At 33.2% G+C, this 22407-nt stretch overlaps 2 protein-coding genes across 7 annotated transcripts in view; both read left to right on the top strand.

Annotated features, from left to right (window-relative positions):
• LOC138127803 (putative ankyrin repeat protein RF_0381) lies at nt 1-11862 on the top strand. Of its 3 annotated transcripts, XM_069043858.1 has the most exons (13): nt 1-158; nt 3201-3786; nt 3840-3935; nt 3989-4096; nt 4150-4245; nt 4299-4394; nt 4448-4543; nt 4597-4692; nt 4746-4841; nt 4893-5369; nt 5422-5463; nt 6118-6150; nt 11729-11862. In XM_069043858.1, exons 1-13 carry the CDS (start codon nt 141-143, stop codon nt 11758-11760), a joined length of 1872 nt encoding a protein of 623 aa, XP_068899959.1. In that variant the 5' UTR covers nt 1-140; the 3' UTR covers nt 11761-11862. The 3 variants fall into 3 exon arrangements, with proteins under 3 accessions (XP_068899959.1, XP_068899960.1, XP_068899961.1); XM_069043859.1 differs by lacking the exon at nt 4746-4841; XM_069043860.1 differs by lacking the exon at nt 4150-4245.
• Nucleotides 11780-22407, top strand: part of LOC138127805 (putative ankyrin repeat protein RF_0381) — a 24059-nt gene continuing 13431 nt past the window's right edge. The window contains exons 1-6 of one of the 4 annotated variants that reach the window (XR_011158432.1): nt 11780-12314; nt 12368-12463; nt 12516-12611; nt 12665-13137; nt 13190-16248; nt 16976-17561. Coding sequence is in view for 2 of the 4 variants with exons in the window: in XM_069043861.1 (XP_068899962.1) it covers nt 16231-16248; nt 16976-17561; nt 17615-18094; nt 18154-18186; nt 18601-18644 (1161 nt within the window). In the remaining 2 variants the exon portion in view is untranslated. Of the gene's footprint in view, nt 12315-12367; nt 12464-12515; nt 12612-12664; nt 13138-13189; nt 16249-16975; nt 17562-17614; nt 18095-18153; nt 18187-18600; nt 20430-22407 lie in introns of those variants that run through there. The other 3 variants (XM_069043861.1, XM_069043862.1, XR_011158433.1) reach the window with 3 other exon arrangements.

The following is a 22407-nucleotide window of genomic DNA, read 5'->3' on the forward strand; positions in this document are numbered from 1 at the left end:
AGTTTTTATTTTTGTTATCTGTTTTTGTTATCCGAGACAATTCTGTTCGTTAGTTTGGTACATTTCGGTTGTGTTTTACTAATTTACCCAACAAAGTTTGAGATATATTGTTTTGTGATTCATCCGTGTTTAGCACAACAATGAATGAAGAAAAATCGGTAGGAAAATATTTTTTCTATAATTGCTTCAAAAAATTGATATTCACGCATAGATATAGGTGTCCCAAAATGGGCGTACTATTGGGGACACGGAAAACTGGGCAGATGTGTCATTCAGTTGTCAAAATTTCTAAACCATACCTTAGCTACTCATAACCAAGCCTAAGTTAATTTGACAGTTTTTTTGAAAATATCAATTATAATGACAGTAAAGGTGCATTTACATTGACACTTTTTGAAATGACAATAGCAGACTGCCCAGGATCCTCATTGTACTAACTACTTACTACCTCATCGAGGATGTTTAAATGTACAGTCGCGGCCGTTGAAATCTCAGACAGGAAAGATTTAAACACTCTGTATAAATTCCCAAATTTGATTAGCGTAAACAGGATTTTCATCAAGGATTATAAAGTCAGTGTCAGTTTTTGACATTTTAAGGCCAGAATCGCGCGTAACTTTTGAAATGCTGCAATTATCTGATTTGCAAAAATGTGTTAGACTGAGGGACGGTGTGATTGTAAAAGCTATTGCGAGAGAATTTAATGTGGATAATGTTTGAGTGACATTTTGAGAAAAGACATTTTCAATACCATTTACAAAGCCAAAAGTTTGGCCTAGTGAAAGTGTCTATACTCGTACATCATTACCTTGCAATGTTACTGTAGTGGATTTAAAATAATTTTTTCGATATCCAAAGCTTTATTATGCAGGATTAGATATTGGTAGTGAGTGATCTTGTACTTTGTGATAATATATACGATTAGACGATTAGAGGTAGCTGGCATGACAATTTAATACATATATTTCGAAATAATTGACCTGTTAAGTGCCACTTTCAAAAACCTCCAAATCAGCAAATAAGTCCAATAGAATTGTTTTTACATTTTTCTGACGTTTACGGTAATCTCTTCTACACCGTAGTGCACCGTTAGTACGCCATTTTTGGGACACCCTATAACTGTGCGTGAAGAGGGTAATTTTTATGCACATTTTATTACACTGTTAATAAGATTGAAACTATTCGCGATTTCGACTACTGCGAGGGCGCTGCTGTTCTGACAATCAGCTGATCGAAAATCCTCCTTTTGAGATTTTCCATTTGTTTACGTGTTAATTTTTGTGTCCAAAACTCTTTTATTTGTTAATTGTGTGCAGTGTGTTTTTCAGTAAGGTAAGTGTATTCCTTAAAGTAACATTTTTTAATGTAGGCATCAAAGATTATGATGTAATTTCGTAAAACAGGCGTAAAATAAATAGAGGCGTAAAGATAGGTTATGGTGCATTAAATATTTCGTTTTCAAAACATTGAAAGTCTTTTAAAAAGTGGAAACATACTATATGCTGATATTTCAGTTACAGGAAGGCTTTTCTTTGGTTAGCTACAATTTTTAAATACTTGGAGGCTTCTGCTGACAGTCGATGTGTGGTACAGTGTGATGGGATACAGTACAGGTGATTTTAGACTTTTTTCGTTAAATTTTAATTAAATTTTACTTACAGCAACAAGTTTTCAATAAAAATACATCAATAAACTAAATGTCTTTTTATTTAATACAATTACCTTCTCACTTATTATGTCAAATGCACTACAGTCTACTTTGCCTGTAATTTTTGATGCAAACTTTCTCTGTGTCGTGTGTCCTTTTGGATAACTTTTGAGAAGGAACAGCAAATTCCTTCAATCGCAATTTTTGGGAAATGCTGCGTGGAGTTGAAAAAAGTAGAATAAACTACAAACTTTTAACCTCAAATTCGTGGAACTTACGATTTATACAATCTTCACGTAAAAAATGTTTTCCACATACTCGCAGGTTTTCTCAATAACAAAACCTTTTCCCAAGCTTTTCTTCTGTCTATACTTTCCTTGCAGCCAAAAATGTTATGATTTGCACTTTACAACTATTTTAGCGTGGAAAGTAATGAAACCTGGTCTCTCTGTCTTTCGCTCTGTGTGTGTGACAACCATGGACACAACACTTGGTTTTATCTACTTTCTTTTTGCCCATTGTAACATCACTTTTTATCACTAACCCCCGTACCTGTGGCCCGTACACCGTTCGTTATGCTACTTTTGCCATTTGCTACGTATGAAAGGATAATTTTCGATGATTTGACATTCCACCGCTAGAGGTCATGTTGCTTATCCGAAATCGCGAATAGAAACCATACATAACAGTGCGTGGAATGCGATTTCACACACTTAAGTTTTTCTGTTTTTTCACTTCACACACTTAAGTTTTTCTGTTTTTTCACTTCACACACTGTTTTCTTTTATTAGTTACCTAGCAACATCCGTTGATACTAAAAATTTCCTAGAAAATTTTGAATTTTAAAATTTAGTTTTGAAAGCAATTATACCTACAGGGTTATTCACGAGAGGGGTACTTCTGAATTTTTATTTTGCCGCAACCAACAATACCAATTTAGTAACCACTAAATTAAATGTGTTATTTCTTTTAAATTAGAAATCAAAGTAAGTTGGGTAGATTTGTCAGAAATGTCAGATTGGCAGATAACCTGTATTTAATCAAAATTCAACAAATAAATTAACAAATTAAGTTAATGTAAAAGGTGTTCGAAGTGTCTACCATCGGCTTGTAAACATCCGCAGAGGCGACAGAATTCTTTCCACACACTCCATAAATGAGGAGCATGTCAGTTTTTTCATCATTATTGTAAAAACAAAATTTTCGAATTGACAAAGATTTAACGTCAAAGAGCCATCGTGGATTCGGTTATAATTATTTTCAAAATTTGAAATCAAGATATTGTTGCAATGTGTATAATGGGTTGCGGCAAAAAGAAATTCAGAAATACCCCTCTCGTGAATAACCCTGTATGTAGAAAAAAAATATTGTTTACATTTCGTGCATTCAAAGGCTTTACTGCCTCGACCTGCGTCTCGGGGTAAAATATTTTTTTATTTTTTGTTAAATTTTGAAAATTGGTTGGTTATAGCTGTATTTTCAAAACTTTTATTTTAATTTTGCAGTTCGTTTTGTTTATTTTTAGTTTGTTGAATATGTTCTTATGTTTTAGAAGCGATTATACAATGCTCTGGTCAACAATGATAAGATTTTCCTTACGCAAATGTTCAAAGAAGGTTTTGACATGAGTGAAACTGTGTTTTATGTACCAGAGTGGTCCGTTAGATGTACACCACTCGAATTCGCAGTGTGCAAAAATAATTTTCAAATGGTCCAATTTTTGGTAGAAAGAGGTGTAAATCCCAATGTAGGAATGGTAAACGGAGATACTCCTTTGATCATCAGTATTAAAAATATGTCTTATATAATGAGCGAGAAATTAATAGTTTTGGGTGCAAATACCTGCAAACCGGATAAAAATGGCAACACACCTTTATATTGGGCAGTGGACAAAAAAAACAAGCCCTTAATAAATCTCCTTTTGCTTCACGGTGCTGAATTGACAATTCATACAGCTTTATCACATGCCATTGATAGAAACTACTTAGATTTCGTACAGTTATTGGTAGAAAGGGGAGCTCCCGTTAATGTGGTGTCTCCAAAAATTCCCTTAACTAGAGCTATTACGAAAGGACACTCAGATATTGCAAAATTTCTAATAGAAAGCGGTGCCGATGTAAATTTAGCTGATAAATATGGTAACCTTCCTACAGAAGTGTGTGTTGAAAAACTTAATTTTGAAATGATGCAGGAACACCCTTAAATATAGCTATTTGGATAGAAAATTGGGATATTGTAAAATTTCTAATAGAAAGCGGTGTCGATGTAAATTTTGCTGATAAAAATGGTAATTTTCCTATAGAAGTGTGTGTCTTAAAACTTAATTCTGAAATGATGCAGGAACTCGTGCAAGAACACCCTTAAATATAGCTATTTGGAAAGAAAATTGGGATATTGCAAAAATTCTAATAGAAAGTGGTGCCGATGTAAATTTTGAGGATGTATTTGGTAATCTTCCAGTAGAAGTGTGTGTCGAAAAACTTAATTCTGAAATGATGCAGGAACACCCTTAACTATAGCTATTCCGAAAGAAAATTTGGATATTGTAAAACTTCTAATAGAAAGCGGTGCCGATGTAAATTTGGCTGATGTGGATGGTAATCTTCCTGTAGAAGTGTGTGTCGAAAAACTTAATTCTGAAATGATGCAGGAACACCCTTAAATGCAGCTATTCGGAGAGAAAATTGGGATATTGTAAAATTTCTAATAGAAAGTGGTGCCGATGTAAATTTGAAGGATTTAATTGGTAATCTTCCAGTAGAAGTGTGTGTCGAAAAACTTAATTCTGAAATGATGCAGGAACACCCTTAAATATAGCTATTTGGAAAGAAAATTTGGATATTGTAAAAATTCAAATAGAAAGTGGTGCCGATGTAAATTTGGAGGATGTAAAAGGTAATCTGCCAGTAGAAGTGTGTGTCGAAAAACTTAATTCTGAAATGATGCAGGAACACCCTTAAATATAGCTATTTGGAAAGAAAATTTGGATATTGTAAAACTTCTAATAGAAAGCGGTGCCGACGTAAATTTGGCTAATGTGGATGGTAATCTTCCTGTAGAAGTGTGTGTCGAAAAACTTAATTCTGAAATGATGCAGGAACACCCTTAAATATAGCTAGTTGGAAAGAAAATTTGGATATTGTAAAACTTCTAATAGAAAGCGGTGCCGACGTAAATTTGGCTAATGTGCATGGTAATCTTCCTGTAGAAGTGTGTCGAAAAACTTAATTCTGAAATGATGCAGGAACACCCTTAAATATAGCTATTCGGAGAGAAAATTGGGATATTGTAAAATTTCTAATAGAAAGCGGTGCCGACGTAAATTTGGCTGATGTGGATGGTAATCTTCCTGTAAAAATGTGCCTGGAAAGACATAACTTTGAAATCCTCAATCACATGATTAAAAAAGGCCTCAAAGTAGACGAAACCCTTGCAAATACTTCACTTGTATGGTCGTTAGAAAGGGAAGAGGTAAATCTGGCTAAATATTTTATAGAGCAAGGCGCAGATGTCAATCAGAAATATAAAAATGGTCAAACGCTCTTGTCTCTCGCATTGAAAAATTCCGATTTGCGATCTTTCCGATTGTTAATTGAATCTGGAGTTGATCCGCGATTGGCTGAAGATGAGATTAATGAAAAAATGACTAAAGACAACGACTTTGCCATTTATATGAAATCACTGGATTTAGAATCCAAGACGAAAAAGCTCACGATTCGAGGTAACTGATCTGATATTTAAAATGGGTCAATATTAAGAAATATCTTTTACAGAAAATGATGCTTCTCAGGCGGAAAATGCCTCATTACTCAAAAGTAATTAATTATTTATTTTAATTGCATTAATACAGGGTGTTTTCGAAGTTGAGGATTTCCTTTTAACATGTGATAGTATGCGTTATTCTAATGAGTTTTAGCCAAAATTACCTTAGTAAAATGTGTACGGCAATGAAGATACAATAAGTTAATTTTTCTGAAATTTTTGAAACCGGTTCGACTCAAGTTTGCGCTGATTTGTTAGAAATTAGAATTGACAAAAAAAAAATCAAATGAGCATGGACGTTAATCAAAAATACTGTCAGAGTTGTCATATAATTAGTCGAAATGGCTTTATTATTACGAAAATAATGAGCTCACAGATATGTTGCTAATGTATGCGCAATGTTATCAGTTATCACTGTTATCAGAATATAGCCGTGGTGTCCAGAGAGTACGCAAAGCGATTTCCGGAAGAACACCATCCCTTGCCACGTCAGTTATTAATCTAGTAAGTACAGCGGAGAAATAGACAGAACCGGACTCAAAATTTTAGAAAACAATAAAAATATACAATCAATTATCGCCGTTAATACAAACATTTTACTAAGAAGATTTAGGCTAAAATTCTTAAGAATAATGTATATGTAGTACCTCCTGTTACAAGGAACACCTCAACTTCGAAAACACCCTGTATAATCGATAATATTTCAGGTGCGACTGGACATGAAGAAGCTCCACTTCGAGGTCAATCCTAATGTTTCATGTTTGCTATACCTACCGCTTATATTGCTTATACTGTCTACTATACAGGGTGATTTTGAAATAAGTTTGGAAAAAAACCGGTAATTAGTGATGATGAGAATTAGTCATAGACAAAAAATTGTTCCTATAAATGTTTTTTCGTTTTCGAGATATAAATGATTCAAAATTTGGTCAAAATTGCTAGTACGCTGCTGAGTTAAAGGTGATTACCTGATTATCTTGGTAGTTTAGCAACAATAATAATCAAAGGTGCCCGCGTCAGTCACAAACGTAACCTTATTCCTCTCGATTATTTCCATAGAAACATTTGCAAAGCAGTGTGCTTGCACCTACGACTTTATTGTGGAGTTGATGTAACAATGGTTGCTATTGAAGTGAACAAATGCGGAAACAATTTCCCTATTCATAGGCGTTGAAAATACAAGGATATAGGGTAATTTCCATCCTTTTAATTTCACCTCCAAAAGTCATTTACGCAGAATTATTTTGTGTCAAGGATACTCCACAATTTTGTTTCCAAACTTATTTCAGAATCACCCTGTATATGTAGAGTACCTAGTGGAAAACAATAGCTTATGGAAAATGTTAAACATGTGCGGACGAACAAAATAAACACGATACCTGGAAGAATATATATATTTTTATAGTGTTTAGAACAAAATTTTTGAGAATTGACAGTGTAAATTATGTACTCCTATTGAAATATCCTGTTTGTGTAAAATATTTTTAGACATGATAGAAATTATTTTCTTACACCATGTTCTTTTTTATAACAACTTTAATTAACAATCTTTTTGTTTATTCAAATGCATATAAAAAAAGGTCATCAGACTTATAAGGATCTCTTTTCACCTGTCAGCTGGTATGTCAACGATTCATAACTCCATTAATGGGTGGCTTTATTTTGTGCACTGCGCCGGACAATCCAAATTGAGAGCGGTGGACACTGGTGGAATCTCCCTGACAGCGAAGGCTCCAAGGAACGAAAATGAAATGAAAATTCTTTAAAAGTATATATTTTATAAAAGTTCGTCTTGGCGAGAACGCGTTTCCCCAGTCGTTCAATGCAAGAAAATAATGAATTTACAGCAAAGTAAATGTAAGCTTTTGAAGATAGTTTTGTTCTAATTGAATTCTCAAAGGAAATAGTCTACCTTTACTTTAGTGCACGAAAAGAACTAGTTAATACTGGTTGGTTGAATATAATTAAATCTTGATTGTAAATAAAGTAGAAGGATTAGAGTAATAATTAACTTTGTAATTTTACAAAACGTGGACCAGGCTGAATGTACATTTATTGTTGGATTACAAATTCCGTTGAGCTGCTATTTCTAAGAATTATTGGCAATGACAGTGACATCAGGTAGGTACTGGTAAATCTGATTTACGCAAGCAAAATCTACGTGTATGACCGTATGCTTTTTCAGTGAACAGAAGTGTAAATCCAAAAAATATGGTTCATTGGTAAAAAAATCATTGTATGATAATAGCTATTTATGTAACAAGACAGTAAAGTGACACTTTATTGAACGAGTTGCAAATTGCGAGACGAGGGGTAGCCGGGTCGAGCAAGCAAACGAGTTCAATAGAAACTTTACTGCCGTGTTGCATGCAAGATTTTATCGACTACCACTACACTGCTACTTACGAAAGTCAGTCTATTTGTTTACTTGAGAAGCTCTAGATTTATATTTTAGAAAGTAAATAGCTATTACAACTAGATAATGATAATTAAATGGAACCGATTAATTATTGATTACACTTCAAAATATTTGTAAGTAAACGCTGTGCCAAAATCAAAAACTATTGTGGTGCAAACGTGGTGCAAATAACACACATTTTTCATAACATTTCCTATTACTTATCACAATGACAGATAAGTCATTTATACCACAATGGTTTTTTTATTTTGGCACAGCGCATAAGTAGGCATAGTCGGTAAAGTACTTTTTGAACTCACTAACTTCAAAATGACATTTCGCAAACGCAACAGTTAACCGCGAACATAGATAGTAATAAAATCTGCTTTACAAAACGCCATTTCTCCAATTTGGAAGTTGAAAATTTCGAAAGAATGAAAATACATCGCTATTAATTCGATGACACTTGGGCAAGCGTCATCTATTCACTAAATCGGAAACTATTGGAAATAATTTTAAAATGCTGTTTGTTTCAAAAAATATTGTACAAACCTCGATGCGCGAAGATGTATTCGGCACATTCGCGCAAATGAAGCACTCGCTCCTTCGTCGCTTGTGCCTCAAATAATGCGCTCATGTGCGAAAAATGTCTTCTCGCACTCGGTTCGTAAATAACTATGACCTGCCTAGACAGATCAAGTGACACTTTCTCTCCTTGAGTCAGTAGGTATATGTCAAAATTGTATTTTCGCTGTGGTAGTCGATACATTAATATATATCAGGTGTTCAAGTTCATCGAGTTGGCTTTGACTTTATTTTTTAAAAGACAACAACATCGTAAATTAAGTTGGTTAGACAAAGATAGCGACAAAGATCAAAGCCAACTTGATGAACTTTTCAATTGAAAACATGTTAGTTCATTTTTTCTTTAAAACAATTGTTAAAGTGTTGTCATGTTGGTGAGCCACTAGTCATTTGATGGTTATTAGGTTGACAACGTAAAATGTCAATTGTATGTCAGCCATTTTGTTGTATTTTTCAGTGTCATTATCGTCTTTATTTTTTGTCTTTTGGTGTAAAATTTGCTTACACCTGACTTTTGAAAATTATTGACATAACCTCAAACCTGATCTAGGGAGATTTTACGATACAGATATTCTGAAACGAAAGGTTTTAGGGTGAGATAAAATTGGGTGAGGACAGCCTGGTCTTTGAGGGAATTTTGACATTGACAATTGTTTAAAAAAATGGACTTAAATACCCCTAATACCAGAACTACAAAAACTGTGATTAAACAGTAACTGGTAAACCAATCCATCAATTTATCTCCAGTTATGAAACTTTATTTATTACTTCTAGATTTCACCGAATTCTTACAATTAGAAACTGTAATCTTTGCTCAGGTGATGGTGAACACATTATCTTGCGCAGTTTTAATTTTTATTATCTGTTTATTTTTATTATCTGTTTGCGTCATCCGAGACAATTCTGTTGTTTAGTTTGGTATATTTCGGTTGTGTCTTACTAATTTACCCAACAAATTTCGAGATATATTGTTTTGTGTATAGTAACAATGAATGAAAAAGAATCGGTAAGAAAATAATTTTCTGCATACTATTGACAAAATACCGTGCGATCATTTAAATTATAAATTAGAGTAGGCGGGATTTTTTTTATACGATTGCCCAGAATGCCAATTGACTGATTAAATAAATGTGAGGTTATGGTTAACTTTATAGCGTTTATGGTTCCCATATTCAATCGTTTTAATTTAAAGGAAATGAAAGCAATAAAGAATAATGTAGTTTTATTTCGAATTACAGAAAGTGTTCAAAGTGTTCTCCCCCAGCTTCAATGCAACTGTTAAACCTCCGTTGCATATTTTCAAATGCATTTTCCAACATCTGAACGGTTATAGCGTTGCATGCCTTAAATAGTGCCTAGAAATAATCTAAATTAGAAATTTAGATGATTCAAAAACCACTGACTGTATCTCATTGGCGTAGGAAAATCTCGTGGGAGTAGCTCTTAAACGACGGTAATTTTATAGGAATGAAGATTTAAATCTTGTTTTAATATTTTGTGACGAGTTCCATTTCAGAGGTCCATCTCTTGGGCTAACCTGCGGTGAGGTTTTTTTTTAGGAGAGTGCTTCATTCTTACTGAAACATCTGCCACAATCTCAGGAATTCTTTTTTTGGGCGCTCCGCTACCGGCTTTTTGACCAACAGTCCCAACATTACGAAATTTCGTCACACATTTATAAATTTGTTGGACCAATTTTTGGTAATCTACAGGAAAATTAGGGAATGTGTTTTGAAAACCATTAACGCAGTGCTCTACAGAATACTTCCATTCGCCATTCTCTTCTTGTTCAGCGTTTATAAAATAATTCTCAGTAAGAAAAATGTTCTGTTCGAAATAAAAAATTTTGAAACGTCACTTTGACAATTCAAATTTTAAATCAATTTCACAACAGTTAATAATGCCAACCTTATTTAAAATTCACAGCCCGCTCTAATTTATAATTTAAATGATCGCACGGTAAAAAGTGGGACATCAAATTTCTGTCAGTTTTGAAAGATGTAGTTCAAGCTTTATTGTCATTTTGCCTTTGATTATTGTCTCATATTAATTTTCTTTTTTATCCGAGGTGCAGTTTGGAGCCCGAGGGTTCTACAGAGCACCGAGGGTAACAATCATGCACTCCCGAAGTGCTTGTACTGTTTTCTTCACGATTCAACAATTTTAATTGAAAAAAGTTGAAAGTTTCAAAATAATTTTTAACTGTCAATAAGACACTTAAATTTAGCTTGACAGTTACAAATTTTCGGCTTTTTTTCAATTAAAATTGTTGAGTCTTGCAAAAAATAGTATATGGACCTCGGGAGTGAATGACTTTTACCCTCAGTGTTTTGTAGAACCCTCGGGCTATAAACTGCACCTCGGGTGCATAATATACTATTATACTCCTATTTTCCTTTTCCAAATGCCCTCTTCTTTTGATAAAGGTACATTTTGATTGGAACTTTGCCTTAAATAAATATTCATTACGTGCTTACACACACTCATTTCCTACAACCTACAATACTTGATGACAACGTCAATCAATTCAAAGTACGTCAGTAGGGTTAGAAACAGATAAGGGTCATTTCACATTAAAAGTCAAGACAGTGATGTTGATATCCCACTTTTTTTGTTCCCAATAATACAGTCGATGGACAAATAAAACTGGGACAAAAATGACAATCACGTAAGTCAAAATTTACAAATTTGCATCGTTTAATTACGGCTTTATCACAAATAGGTTAACTTTGGTATGACATATTATATAGACACTGACAAATATATTGACAATTCAATGGTCTGATTTACATAGATTAAATTTTAAGTGTCTTAGTTTTATTTGTCCATCGACCGTACATACTCGTATCTATTACTATATCCTATTCACGCTGGATTGAACATCAGTGGTGCAAATCGCACACATTTGGCATTAATTTTCATATGAGTTGTTATAGTAATAGGTCAGGTCATTTGCACCACTGATGTTCATTCCAACGTGAACAGATATTAACGATGTATTTACCACTTTTATATTATTATTTAAATTATGTGATTTCCAGAATTATCGATATTGAAATTGATTCAAAAGTCTTCGATTTTCAATAAATATTATTTATCAGAAGTTTCATTTAGATAAACAAATGATAAGAAGTTCGACAACACTCACATTTAATTTGGATTCTCCTTTTTAAAACTCTATTATCAAAACCTTGTTCATTTACCTAAAAGATTTTTTCATTTTTTGTTAAATTTGGAAAATTTGTACCTTATGCTGCATTTTTAGAACTTTTATTTTACATTTTGCAGCCCGTTTTGTTTATTTTTAGTTTGTTGAATATGTTCTTATATTTTAGAGGCGATTATACGAAGCTCTACTCTACAATGATACCACATTTCTTACCCAAATGATCAGAAAGGATTTTGACATGAGTGAAACTGTGTTTCAACTACCAGAATGGTCAGTTAAATATACACCACTCCAGTTCGTAGTAAGAAAAAACAAATTTCGCCTTGTCGACTTTTTGCTAGAAAATGGTGTAAATCCCAATGTAGGAATGGTAAACGGAGATACTCCTTTGATCATGAGTATCAAAGCCGGGTTTCATCAAATTAGCGAGACATTAATAATTTCGGGTGCAAATACCTGCAAATCAGATATAAATGGCAAAACTTCTTTATATTGGGCAGTGGACACAAAAAACAAAAAGATAATAAATCTCCTGTTGGATTATGGTGCTGAATTGACAATTCATTCAGCTTTATTGCATGCCATTGATTCAAACTTCTTAGATATGGTACAGTTATTGGTAGAAAGGGGAGCTCCCGTTAATGTGGTGTCTTCAGAAACTCCCTTAACTAGAGCTATTAAGCGAGGATATTTGGATATTGCAAAATGTCTAATAGAAAGCGGTGCCGACGTAAATTTGACTGATCCATATGGTACATTTTCTGTAGAGGTGTGTGTCGATAAAATTAATTTTGAAATGTTGCAGGAACACCCTTGAATATAGCTATTTGGAAAGAATGTTGGGATATTGTAAAAATTTTAATAGAAAACGGTGCCGACATAAATTTTGTTGAAATATATGGTAATCTTCCTGTAGAAGTGTGTCGAAAAACTTAATTCTATAAATGATGCAGGAACACCTTTAAATATAGCTATTCGGGAGGAACGTTGGGATATTGTAAAATTTTTAATACATAACGGTGCCGACGTAAATTTGACTGATATATATGGTAATTTTTCTGTAGAATTGTGTACCCAAAAACTTAATTCTGAAATAATGCAGGAACACCTTTAAGTATAGCCATTCGAGAAACATGTTGGGATATTGTAAAATTTCTAATAGAAAGCGGTGCCGACGTAAATTTGGCTGATGTGGATGGTAATCTTCCTGTAAAAATGTGCATGGAAAAACGTAATTTTGGAATACTGAATCACATGATTGAAAAAGGCCTTAAAGTAGACGCAATCCTTGCAAATACGTCCCTTAAATGGTCGTTAGAAATGGAAAAGGTAAATCTGGCTAAATATTTTATAGAACAAGGCGCAGATGTCAACCAGATATATAAAAATGGTCAAACGCTCTTGTCTCTCGCATTGAAAAATTCCGATTTGCGATCTTTCCGATTGTTAATTGAATCTGGAGCTGATCCGCAATTGGCTGAAGTTGAGATTAATGAAAAAATGACTAAGGACCACGACTTTGCCATTTATATGAAATCACTGGATCTAGAATCCAAGATAAAAAAGTGATTCAAGGTAGCTGATCTGATATTTACATTGCGTCAATATTAAAAAATATCTTTTACAGAAAATAATGCTTCCCAAGGGGAATTGCATTAATATAATCGACAATATTTCAGGTGCAACTGGTCATGAAGAAGCTCCACTTCAAAGACAATCCTGATGTTTCATGTTTGCTATATTACTTAATGTTATTATTATATATACCTTATATAGTATACAACTGTACATATACCTACTGTACTGGAAACCAGTAGCTTATGGTAAATTTTAAACCTGTGCGCCCGAATAAAATAGACACCATAGCTGCAAGATTAAATAATTTTTTTTAGGGTTTAGAATATTTTTTTGAGAACTGACAACGTAGCTTATGTACTTACTACTGAAATATTCTGTTTGTGTAACTTATTTTTAGACATGATAAAAATTATCCTCTTACCGTACACCATGCTCGTCATTGAATTTTCGTAACAAATTTTAATTAGCAATTTTTTTTATTTACTCAAATGCATATAAAAAAAAGAGTGTGTGCTTAAGACCGTACGACAGAAGTGAAAACCCTGTACCTATTATGATAATTTGTCCATTTTCGTCTTCACATTTTGCTACACAAATTTTTCCAATAGATTTGTTGAAGCGATATAATTGAGACTTAATTAATATAATATAATTGAGAATTAATTAATTGAGAATTACGTATTAAATCCTACATTCCTCTGTAAACTTACAATATTTGTCGTGTCTTTATCGTTTATATTATATAAAACTATACAGAGTATTTCACGAGTGATAATGAGCCTGACGGAATAATAAATTCAAGCCACAATACATTTTCAAAAAAAGCCGGACATTTTAATTTCAGTAGCCAGCTTTTTTCGGAAATATAGTGTGGGTTGCATTTTAAATTACGTCAGGTTTATTATCACTCATGAAATATCCTGTATACCGGGTGGGGCATCGTATACGCGCACGCGAGAAATCGCAACTTCTAATTAAATAAAATTGTCGAAATTTTTCACACTTACCTGGCTATTGGTAAGGTACATTTCATAATTTTTTGATAATTTTTCACTCACAAACAAAGCCAAAAAAAAATATATTGTAAATTTCAACCAAAAAGTCAAATTCTGATTTTTATACTAACCTACCCAGATTCACTTTCTATAATTATTTACGAAATCTACGGAAAAAAATACCAATTAGATTTTGAATTAAACGCAGTTTTACATTTCAACTTTCAAAATCATTTTTATTTATGACCTGCTACTTGTGCTGTCGTAAATTTAGGTGACAATGGAAACTGTCAATTTTATGGCAAAAAGGTTTAAAACGGTGGGCTATACCTTTGTTGGGAAATTATACCATTGTGCCGTAAATCATCCGTCTGGATTAGGTTTAAATAAAAAAGCGAATTATTTAGCTAACCAAGTCAAAATTTGTAATTGTGCCACCAGGGTTTGATGGGCTAGCAGATACAGATTCATTTAGTGTAAAAACTTTATAGGTAAATTAACAGTTAATTTCAGAAAACTAATAAAACTGTTACGGCCTTATTTATTAACAAAAAAATTTTTAAAAATTCTCAAATAAACCTTCTCAATAATTAGTCAGGTATATAAAATTTCGCCAATTTTATTTAATTAGAAGTCGCGATTTCTCGCGTGCGCGTATACGATGCCCCACAAGCTGTTTCATCTTTTACCGCCGGTGGCAAAATGACCCTTAAGAATTGAGAAAAATTTATAAAATTTACAGACTTGATTTATCGAAAAATTTACTTTCAACCGGTATAATTTATTTCAAAAACATTTTTTTTATTGAGCAGATATTTATAAAAAACTGTTTTTCAAAAAAAAATTATGTTCAAATTTTTGCATCAGAATGTGGCTAATGGCGTATAAAATCAATATCTGCAATCCGTTTCGAAAAATGTTTGATAGTTTTTAAATTAAATCGATTTTAATGGAAAAGTTGCCTTTATTGATGGTTGTTGGCTTTTAGTGTTGTAAATTTTCTCTAACAATGACTACCTTGTACAACTGACCTGCTTAGGCGAATTTCTTCGATTTTACAAAGGACCCCCTGCTGCGGCAATAAAAATCCTCTAATAAATCCTATTATTAAGATATTTGGACATTATGTCGTAAATCATGAAGCTAATACAAATTTGAATATCAAAATGCGTTTATTTCAATAATATCATACGCTAAAATTAATTTAACATGGTAAAATTGTGTGAAAATACCTGAGTGTGCATATACTACAAGGTTGAATAAATTAAACAATTAATAATTGAGAAAATGGCAAAATTTGACCTAATTAACTTATAAATTTCATTTTTTGATATTATGTGCCTTATGGATAATAAATTAAGTGTGCAAAATATGAAAGTGAAATCATAATTTTTAAGTTCAATTTTGCCACCGGCGGTAAAAGATGAATCACCCTGTATATATACAGTTACTCCTGCAGCTCTGCACTGAGGTCAGTCAGGTCACAACACAACGTACAATGGAATTTTAAAATTGACAAGTGACGCATAGTTGATTCGCTCGCTCCGCTAAAAAACTCGACTCCCTTGATTTTAGCTTGCCGTGTCGCTGATCTGCGAACGATTTTAGCTTGTGCTGCGAACGATTTTACCGTGTCGCATCAAACTAATTCACTGCCCGGGAATGAAATGTATGTGGTGCGCCTAAAGAAGTTTTCACATCAAAAAGGTCGTCAGACTTATATAAGGATTTCTTTTCACATGTCAGTTGTTTTGTCACCGATTCATAACCCCATTAATGGATGGCGTGGCTTTATCTTGTGCATATCATCTTTTATTTTGTATCTGTTTTTTATTTTTTTAATCTTTTAATTTATTTCCTGTTGTGAAACTTGTCGTTACTTCTAGATTTCACCGAATTCTTACAATTGGAAACTGTAATCTTTGCGTATGTGAACACACTATCTTGCGCAGTTTTAATTTTTGTTATCTGCTTTCGGTATGTGAGACCATCCTGTTTGTTAGTTTGGTGTAGGTACTTCGCGTGTGTCTTACTAATTTACCTAACAAGGTTTGAGATAATATATTGTTTTGTGACTGAATCACGGATAGCAACAATGAATAAAGAAGAATCGGTAGGAAAATATTTTTCTCCATACATATTATTAATGGTGTATTTATCACTTTTATAAAAAAATATGTGATTTCCAGAATAATCGAAATTGAAAATAATTCAATAAATCCTGATTTTCAATAAAGATTGCAGAAATCTCATTTTAATCGTCGTATTTTAACTTTTTAGTAAATGTCAGTAAGTTGTGACAAATAAAATTATTGCAAGCAAAGCCATCATGATTCATAATTACATTTTAAAACAATACCATATTTAAAATAGTCACGTTAACTTTGGAAATGTATTGTGGGTTGCATTTTCAATTCCTCCAGGCTTATTATTACTCGTGAAAGACCCTGTATATTAATTTATGTTTTACATGGTACCAGGGTATAAATATTATTGTTAAATGTTGAAAATTTGATCATTACAGCTGCATTTTGAGAACTTTTATTATATAAACTACGCAAAAATGAATAGGGAATTCCACAATTTTTCTTGGAAAGCAAAATAATTCCCCCAATCCTCCTACGTATTCTTAAACACTAGATAAATTTAAAATGTTACAAGTACTTGAAACATTACATTTAATGTGTATATATTTATATTTCTACCACATTTCATTACAAATTTTAAACTGTATTTATAAAAATTCAAAAATGGAAAAATCCCTTATTCATTTTTGCCTAGTTTATTTTGCGGCTCATTTTGTTTATTTCTAGTTTGTTGAATATGTTTTTATATTTTAGAGGCGATTATACAATGCTCTAGTCAACAATGACACCATTTTTCTTACCCAAATGATCAGAAAAGATTTTGACATGAATGAAACTGTGTTTCAACTACCAGGGTGGTCCATTAAGTATACACCACTCCAGTTCGTAGTATACAAGGGTAAACTTCCAACTGTCCAATTTTTGCTCGAAAAAGGTGTAAATCCCAATGTAAGAGGAATAAAAGGAGATACTCCTTTGATCATGAGTATCAAAGCCGGGTTTCATCAAATTAGCGAGAAATTAATAATTTCGGGTGCAAATACCTGCAAACCGGATATAAATGGCAAAACTCCTTTATATTGGGCAGTGGACAAAAGAAACCAACAGATAATAAATCTCCTGTTGGATTATGGTGCTGAATTGACAATTCATTCAGCTTTATTGCATGCCATTGATTCAAACTTCTTAGATATGGTACAGTTATTGGTAGAAAGGGGAGCTCCCGTTAATGTGGTGTCTTCAGAAACTCCCTTAACTAGAGCTATTATGCGAGGATATTTGGATATTGCAAAATATCTAATAGAAAGCGGTGCCGACGTCAATTTGGCTGATAAAAATGGTAATTTTCCTATAGATGTGTGTGTCGAAAAACTTAATTCTGAAATGATGCAGGAAAACCTTTAAATATAGCTATTCGGGAAAAATGTTGGGATATTGTAAAATGTTTAATAGAAAGAGGTGCCGACCTAAATTTGACTGATGTGGATGGCAATCTTCCTGTAAAAATGTGCATGGAAAAACATAACTTTGAAATACTCACTTGGATGATTGAAAAAGGTTTCAAAGTTGACACAACCCTTGCAAATACTGCACTTGTATGGTCGTTAGAAATGGAAAAGGTAAATCTGGTAAAATGTTTTATAGAGCAAGGCGCAGATGTCAATCAGAAACATAAAAATGGTCAAACGCTTTTGTCTATCGCTTTAAAAAATTCCGATTTGCGATCTTTCCGATTGTTAATTGAATCTGGAGCTGATCCACGATTAGCTAAAGCTGAGATTAAAGAAAAAATAGCTAAAGACTACGACTTTGCCGTTTATATGAAATCACCGGATCTAAAATCCAAGATGGAAAAGCAGCTCACAATTCGAGGTAACTATTCTGATGTTTAATCTGCGTCAATATTAAAAAATGTCTTTTACACTTCCAAGTAGGGATCGACGAAAATGCTTCGCCACTCCAAGGTAATTACTTCTTTATTTTAATTGGTTTGATATAATCAGCTGTATAACAAGTGGTATGATTATTATTATCGATGATATTATGAGTTAAATTGTGCTGGAGATTTCACGAGTCCGAAGGACGAGTGAAATGTCCTGCTTCAATTTCACGAGTTTAATATCATCGATGATTAATTGATTAATCATACCACGTGTTATATTCGATGAGACAATATAATGAATGAAATACAAAATTATTCACTTATTTGTCAAATTGACAAATTTATTACAATCAAAAATCGTAACGACAAAAGTAAATAAGAAAATATTTTTTTTGTTTTTTATTATCGCTGTGACAGCCATGCAACTAAGGACGCGTTTTCATTGGATCATTCATGATCACGTGATACATGAATTATATTGTCAACAATATTTCAGGTGTAACTGGTCATGAAGAAATTCCACTTCGAGAACAATCCTGATATTTCATGATTACTATTATATTACTTAATATTACTTATAATTATATACAGCTTATACAGAGTACTGGAAAAAATTAGCTTATGGAAAATGTTAAGCATGTGCGGCGAATAAAACATACACGAAACCTGCAAGAATTTATAAAATTTGTTTTTAGGTTATACAGGGTGTCTCAGCTAAGATTTTCGAGCCTAATAACTTAATTATTTTTCAGCGGATTTTTGTGAAATTTAAAATGCAGGTATTTTAGACGGTGAAGAATAAAATCCCATTAATGCAATCACCCAAGTCTTAAAAACGTAATTTTTACATGTCTTTTTAAAATGTTGAATCAATTTACATAAAAAATTGATCGTCAATAAAAAATGCTGTAGGGAAAAGCTCGTCCTTGAAAGACGTCTGGTTTGCAAGAAAAAAAGCAAAAAAACTGTGTTAAATGTGGCTGCAAATGCAAAAACGTAGACGCGTATGAAACAAATGCGCAATTTTGCAGAATTTTGGTCATCCCGTTTCGCAGAAGCGCAGGTGACATATTTGACGTTTATCTTGCTAACCTTACAAACACTTACAAAGTTAAAGACAACATTTGGCCGTAATTTACTATACTGGATGCTTTAATTCTTCCATAAAGGACTAAAACACGATCGGGATATTTTAGAAAGGTAATTTAGTTCACGTACGCTTCCTGTGTCTTCAAATAAATTGACGACTCTCTTAACCTTACATTTTGTAAAGCCTACATTTGGATAGTGTTCCACGAGAAAACGAACTGTGTTATTGAAGTTCTTACGACACTCTCCATAGGCAATTTTTTTTTTCCTTTTTCAACAATTTTGAAATTTCTGCCGCTGTAGTCTATTTTTAGAGTATTTTCAATAAATTTTCACAATTTGACGTTTCTAATAAAGCGCGCCCAATTTTGACAGACTTTAAAGGGTGTACAAAATGTAGCTTGGCAATTAATCATCAATTGTTTCAAAAGGTAACTGCTCAAATACCTTCAAATTTTACATTAAATTTTTAACGACAAAATCTAATCTTTTCGTTGAATCAGACAAGTGATTTACTTAATTGTTTGTGTAGACCCCTATTTTTTAATGTTTAACAATTTAGTAATAATCGCGCATAATTTTCGATAAAGGAAACATATGTTAAAATTACATATTTTAACTTGAGGTAATTTTATTATTACTAATTGAACCTTCACGGTCTAAAATATCTGTATTTTAAATTTCATAAAAATCTGTTGGCAAATAACATTCACAAGGAAGACCAAGCCTCTCTTATTTGACTATAAAATCAACGGCTCCATTCTTACAAGACGTGAGTCTATTAGACATCTGGGTGTCATCTTCGATTCCAAACTATCCTTCGGCGAACACATTCGGACCATTGCGGGGACTGCCTTCAGGGCACTGGGTTTTGTTTTGCGTGCTGGCAGGGAATTCTCTGATGTCACGACCCTGAAGCTTCTGTACATCACCTATGTGAGATCCCGGCTCGAGTATGCTTCCCTTGTGTGGTCACCGATATATGATGTTCACTCTTCTCTTCTGGAGCGAGTGCAACGCAGATTCCTGAAGAATGTAGTCTTCATGTTGAATGGTGCATATCCGCCTCGTGGGTGTCCACAAGGTCTTCTGCTCGGTGAGGTTGGTCTGCAGTCTCTGCTTGATAGACGCATGGAGCATTCGGTGATCTTTTTGTTCAAATTGTTCAGAGGGCTGCAGGAATGTCCTCACGTTCTGGAGAGGATCAGCTTGAGGGTTAGCCGGTCGGGATCTAGGGTAAGGAGTGTTTTCTACATCGGTCAGCGCCACACTGACATCGGGCTCAAGTCACCCGTCACTCGAATGCTGCGAAATTACCAGAGTGTCGAGGCCCACATCGATATTTTTTGTTGCAGCATTTCGCAAATCAAAAAATTCTTCTCCATCTCCTCGTGAATTAGGGCGATCCTACTCAGATGAGTGCTCGGTAGTTGTAGCCTGGGTGTTGGGATGCTCTCTGTGTAATGGTTGTTGTGTTGTGATTGTGTTTTGTGTATCATTTTCTTTTTGGCAGGGCTTCTAATTGGGCGTCAAGCCTGTTAGCCGTCAACAATAATAATAATAATAATAATAATAATAATAATAATAATATTAGGCTCGAAATCTTAGCTGAGACACCCTTAGGCAGAATATAGCCTAAGGGAGTCCGTTTCGGCTCAGGGACGCGAGGGTCGCGGGTTCGATTTCGACTCAGGGCGAAATTTAAAAAAAAAGGCTATATTCTGTCTCGTGATTCGGAAGTCACGTTAAGCCATTGGTCCCGGTATAATGAGTTGGTCATCATGCCCCTCATAGATTTGTAAACCAGTCCCAGACTGTGTAACAAATTTTATATTAGGCTCGAAATCTTAGCTGAGACACCCTGTATATATGTATGTACTAAAATCTCCTGTTTTTGTAACTTATTTTTAGATATCATAAAAATTATATCTTTGCACCATGTTCTTAATTTATTTTTTATAATAACTTTTAATTAACAATTTTGTTTGTTTATTTATTAAATGTTGCTCTTATTCATTTGTAAATTTGTATTTGTAAATAGGTACTGTTACGTTAATAAAAAATAATAACTCCAAATATACCTTCTTTTCGACTATCCCACCTCCACCCGGCGGCACGGCAATTTTGCCGGAGTACATACACTATTACGGATAATACTATCAAGTAATAGTGCAGTGCTTATCAACATAATTACCGGCGTCTCGCCTCCGCATTTTGACTTTGTTGTGTATTATGTTCTGTGTCAATGTTAAGGAATTTCCTCACGATATGACATGAGTATAATAATATACCTTTTTGAATTTCAACCACTAATGTTTTCTCTAAGTCCAAAATTTTTAAATTTTTAAAAAGAGATTGTGGTACTATTCCTGTTGCTGAAATTATAAATGGTAAAATCGAAATTTTTTCTAAACACCAAAGATTTCTCATAGCAACGGAGAGTTCTAAATATTTATTAATTTTTGTATTATATGTCTGTGTTATATTGTGTGAATTTGGAACAGCTATATCTAAAAGATATGCTTGCTTTTGTTGTTTATTTAAAATAATAATGTCTGGTCTGTTATGCTGAATGTGAATGTCAGTTAAAACTGTGCGATCAAAATATAATTTGTAATTGTCATTTTCTAAACAACTTTCTGGTTTATAAATGTAATGTGGTTGTGTATCCTTTAATAAATTGAATTTAACTGCTAAATTCATGTGTATAATTTTTGCGAATATATCATGACGTTTTTTATATTCGCTTTGAGCCAAAACGGTGCAAGAAGAAATGATGTGTTCAATGGTTTCCCCTTCAGTTCCGCAAATCCTACATTTATCGATGATCGATTGTAAACCGCATATGTGTTTTTTATAATTTCTTGTATTTATAACACGATCTTGTATTGCAAATATAAAACCCTCAGTCTCAGGATGAATATTTGATTTTTTAAGCCATGCATGAGAAGCTTGAATATTAATTTCTGGCTGTTCTAGCTCTTTAAAATATCTCCCATGTAAAGACTTTTGTTTTATATTTGCTATAGTGTCAGGTATATTTGGCTCAACAATATCTGAAATTACATTATCACTTAAATTTAAAGGTGTGTAACCTTTATCCGCTGAAACCAAAGCATTAAAAAAAGTGTTATCACGAGCTCTATTGAGAAAATAATTTTTTAGTGAAGCAATTTGATTGTGTTGTAGAATTTCTAGATTTGAAAAATCCCTA

The sequence above is a fragment of the Tenebrio molitor genome, chromosome 4, assembly GCF_963966145.1.
Source record: "Tenebrio molitor chromosome 4, icTenMoli1.1, whole genome shotgun sequence".
NCBI lineage: Eukaryota > Metazoa > Arthropoda > Insecta > Coleoptera > Tenebrionidae > Tenebrio > Tenebrio molitor.

Coding starts and splice junctions, on each gene's coding strand:
- LOC138127803 (XM_069043858.1), top strand. Junction 3,787..3,839: donor AAATTTAGCTGATAAATATG/GTAACCTTCCTA, acceptor GAAATGATGCAG/GAACACCCTTAAATATAGCT. Junction 6,151..11,728: donor TGAAGAAGCTCCACTTCGAG/GTCAATCCTAAT, acceptor CTTATATTTTAG/AGGCGATTATACGAAGCTCT.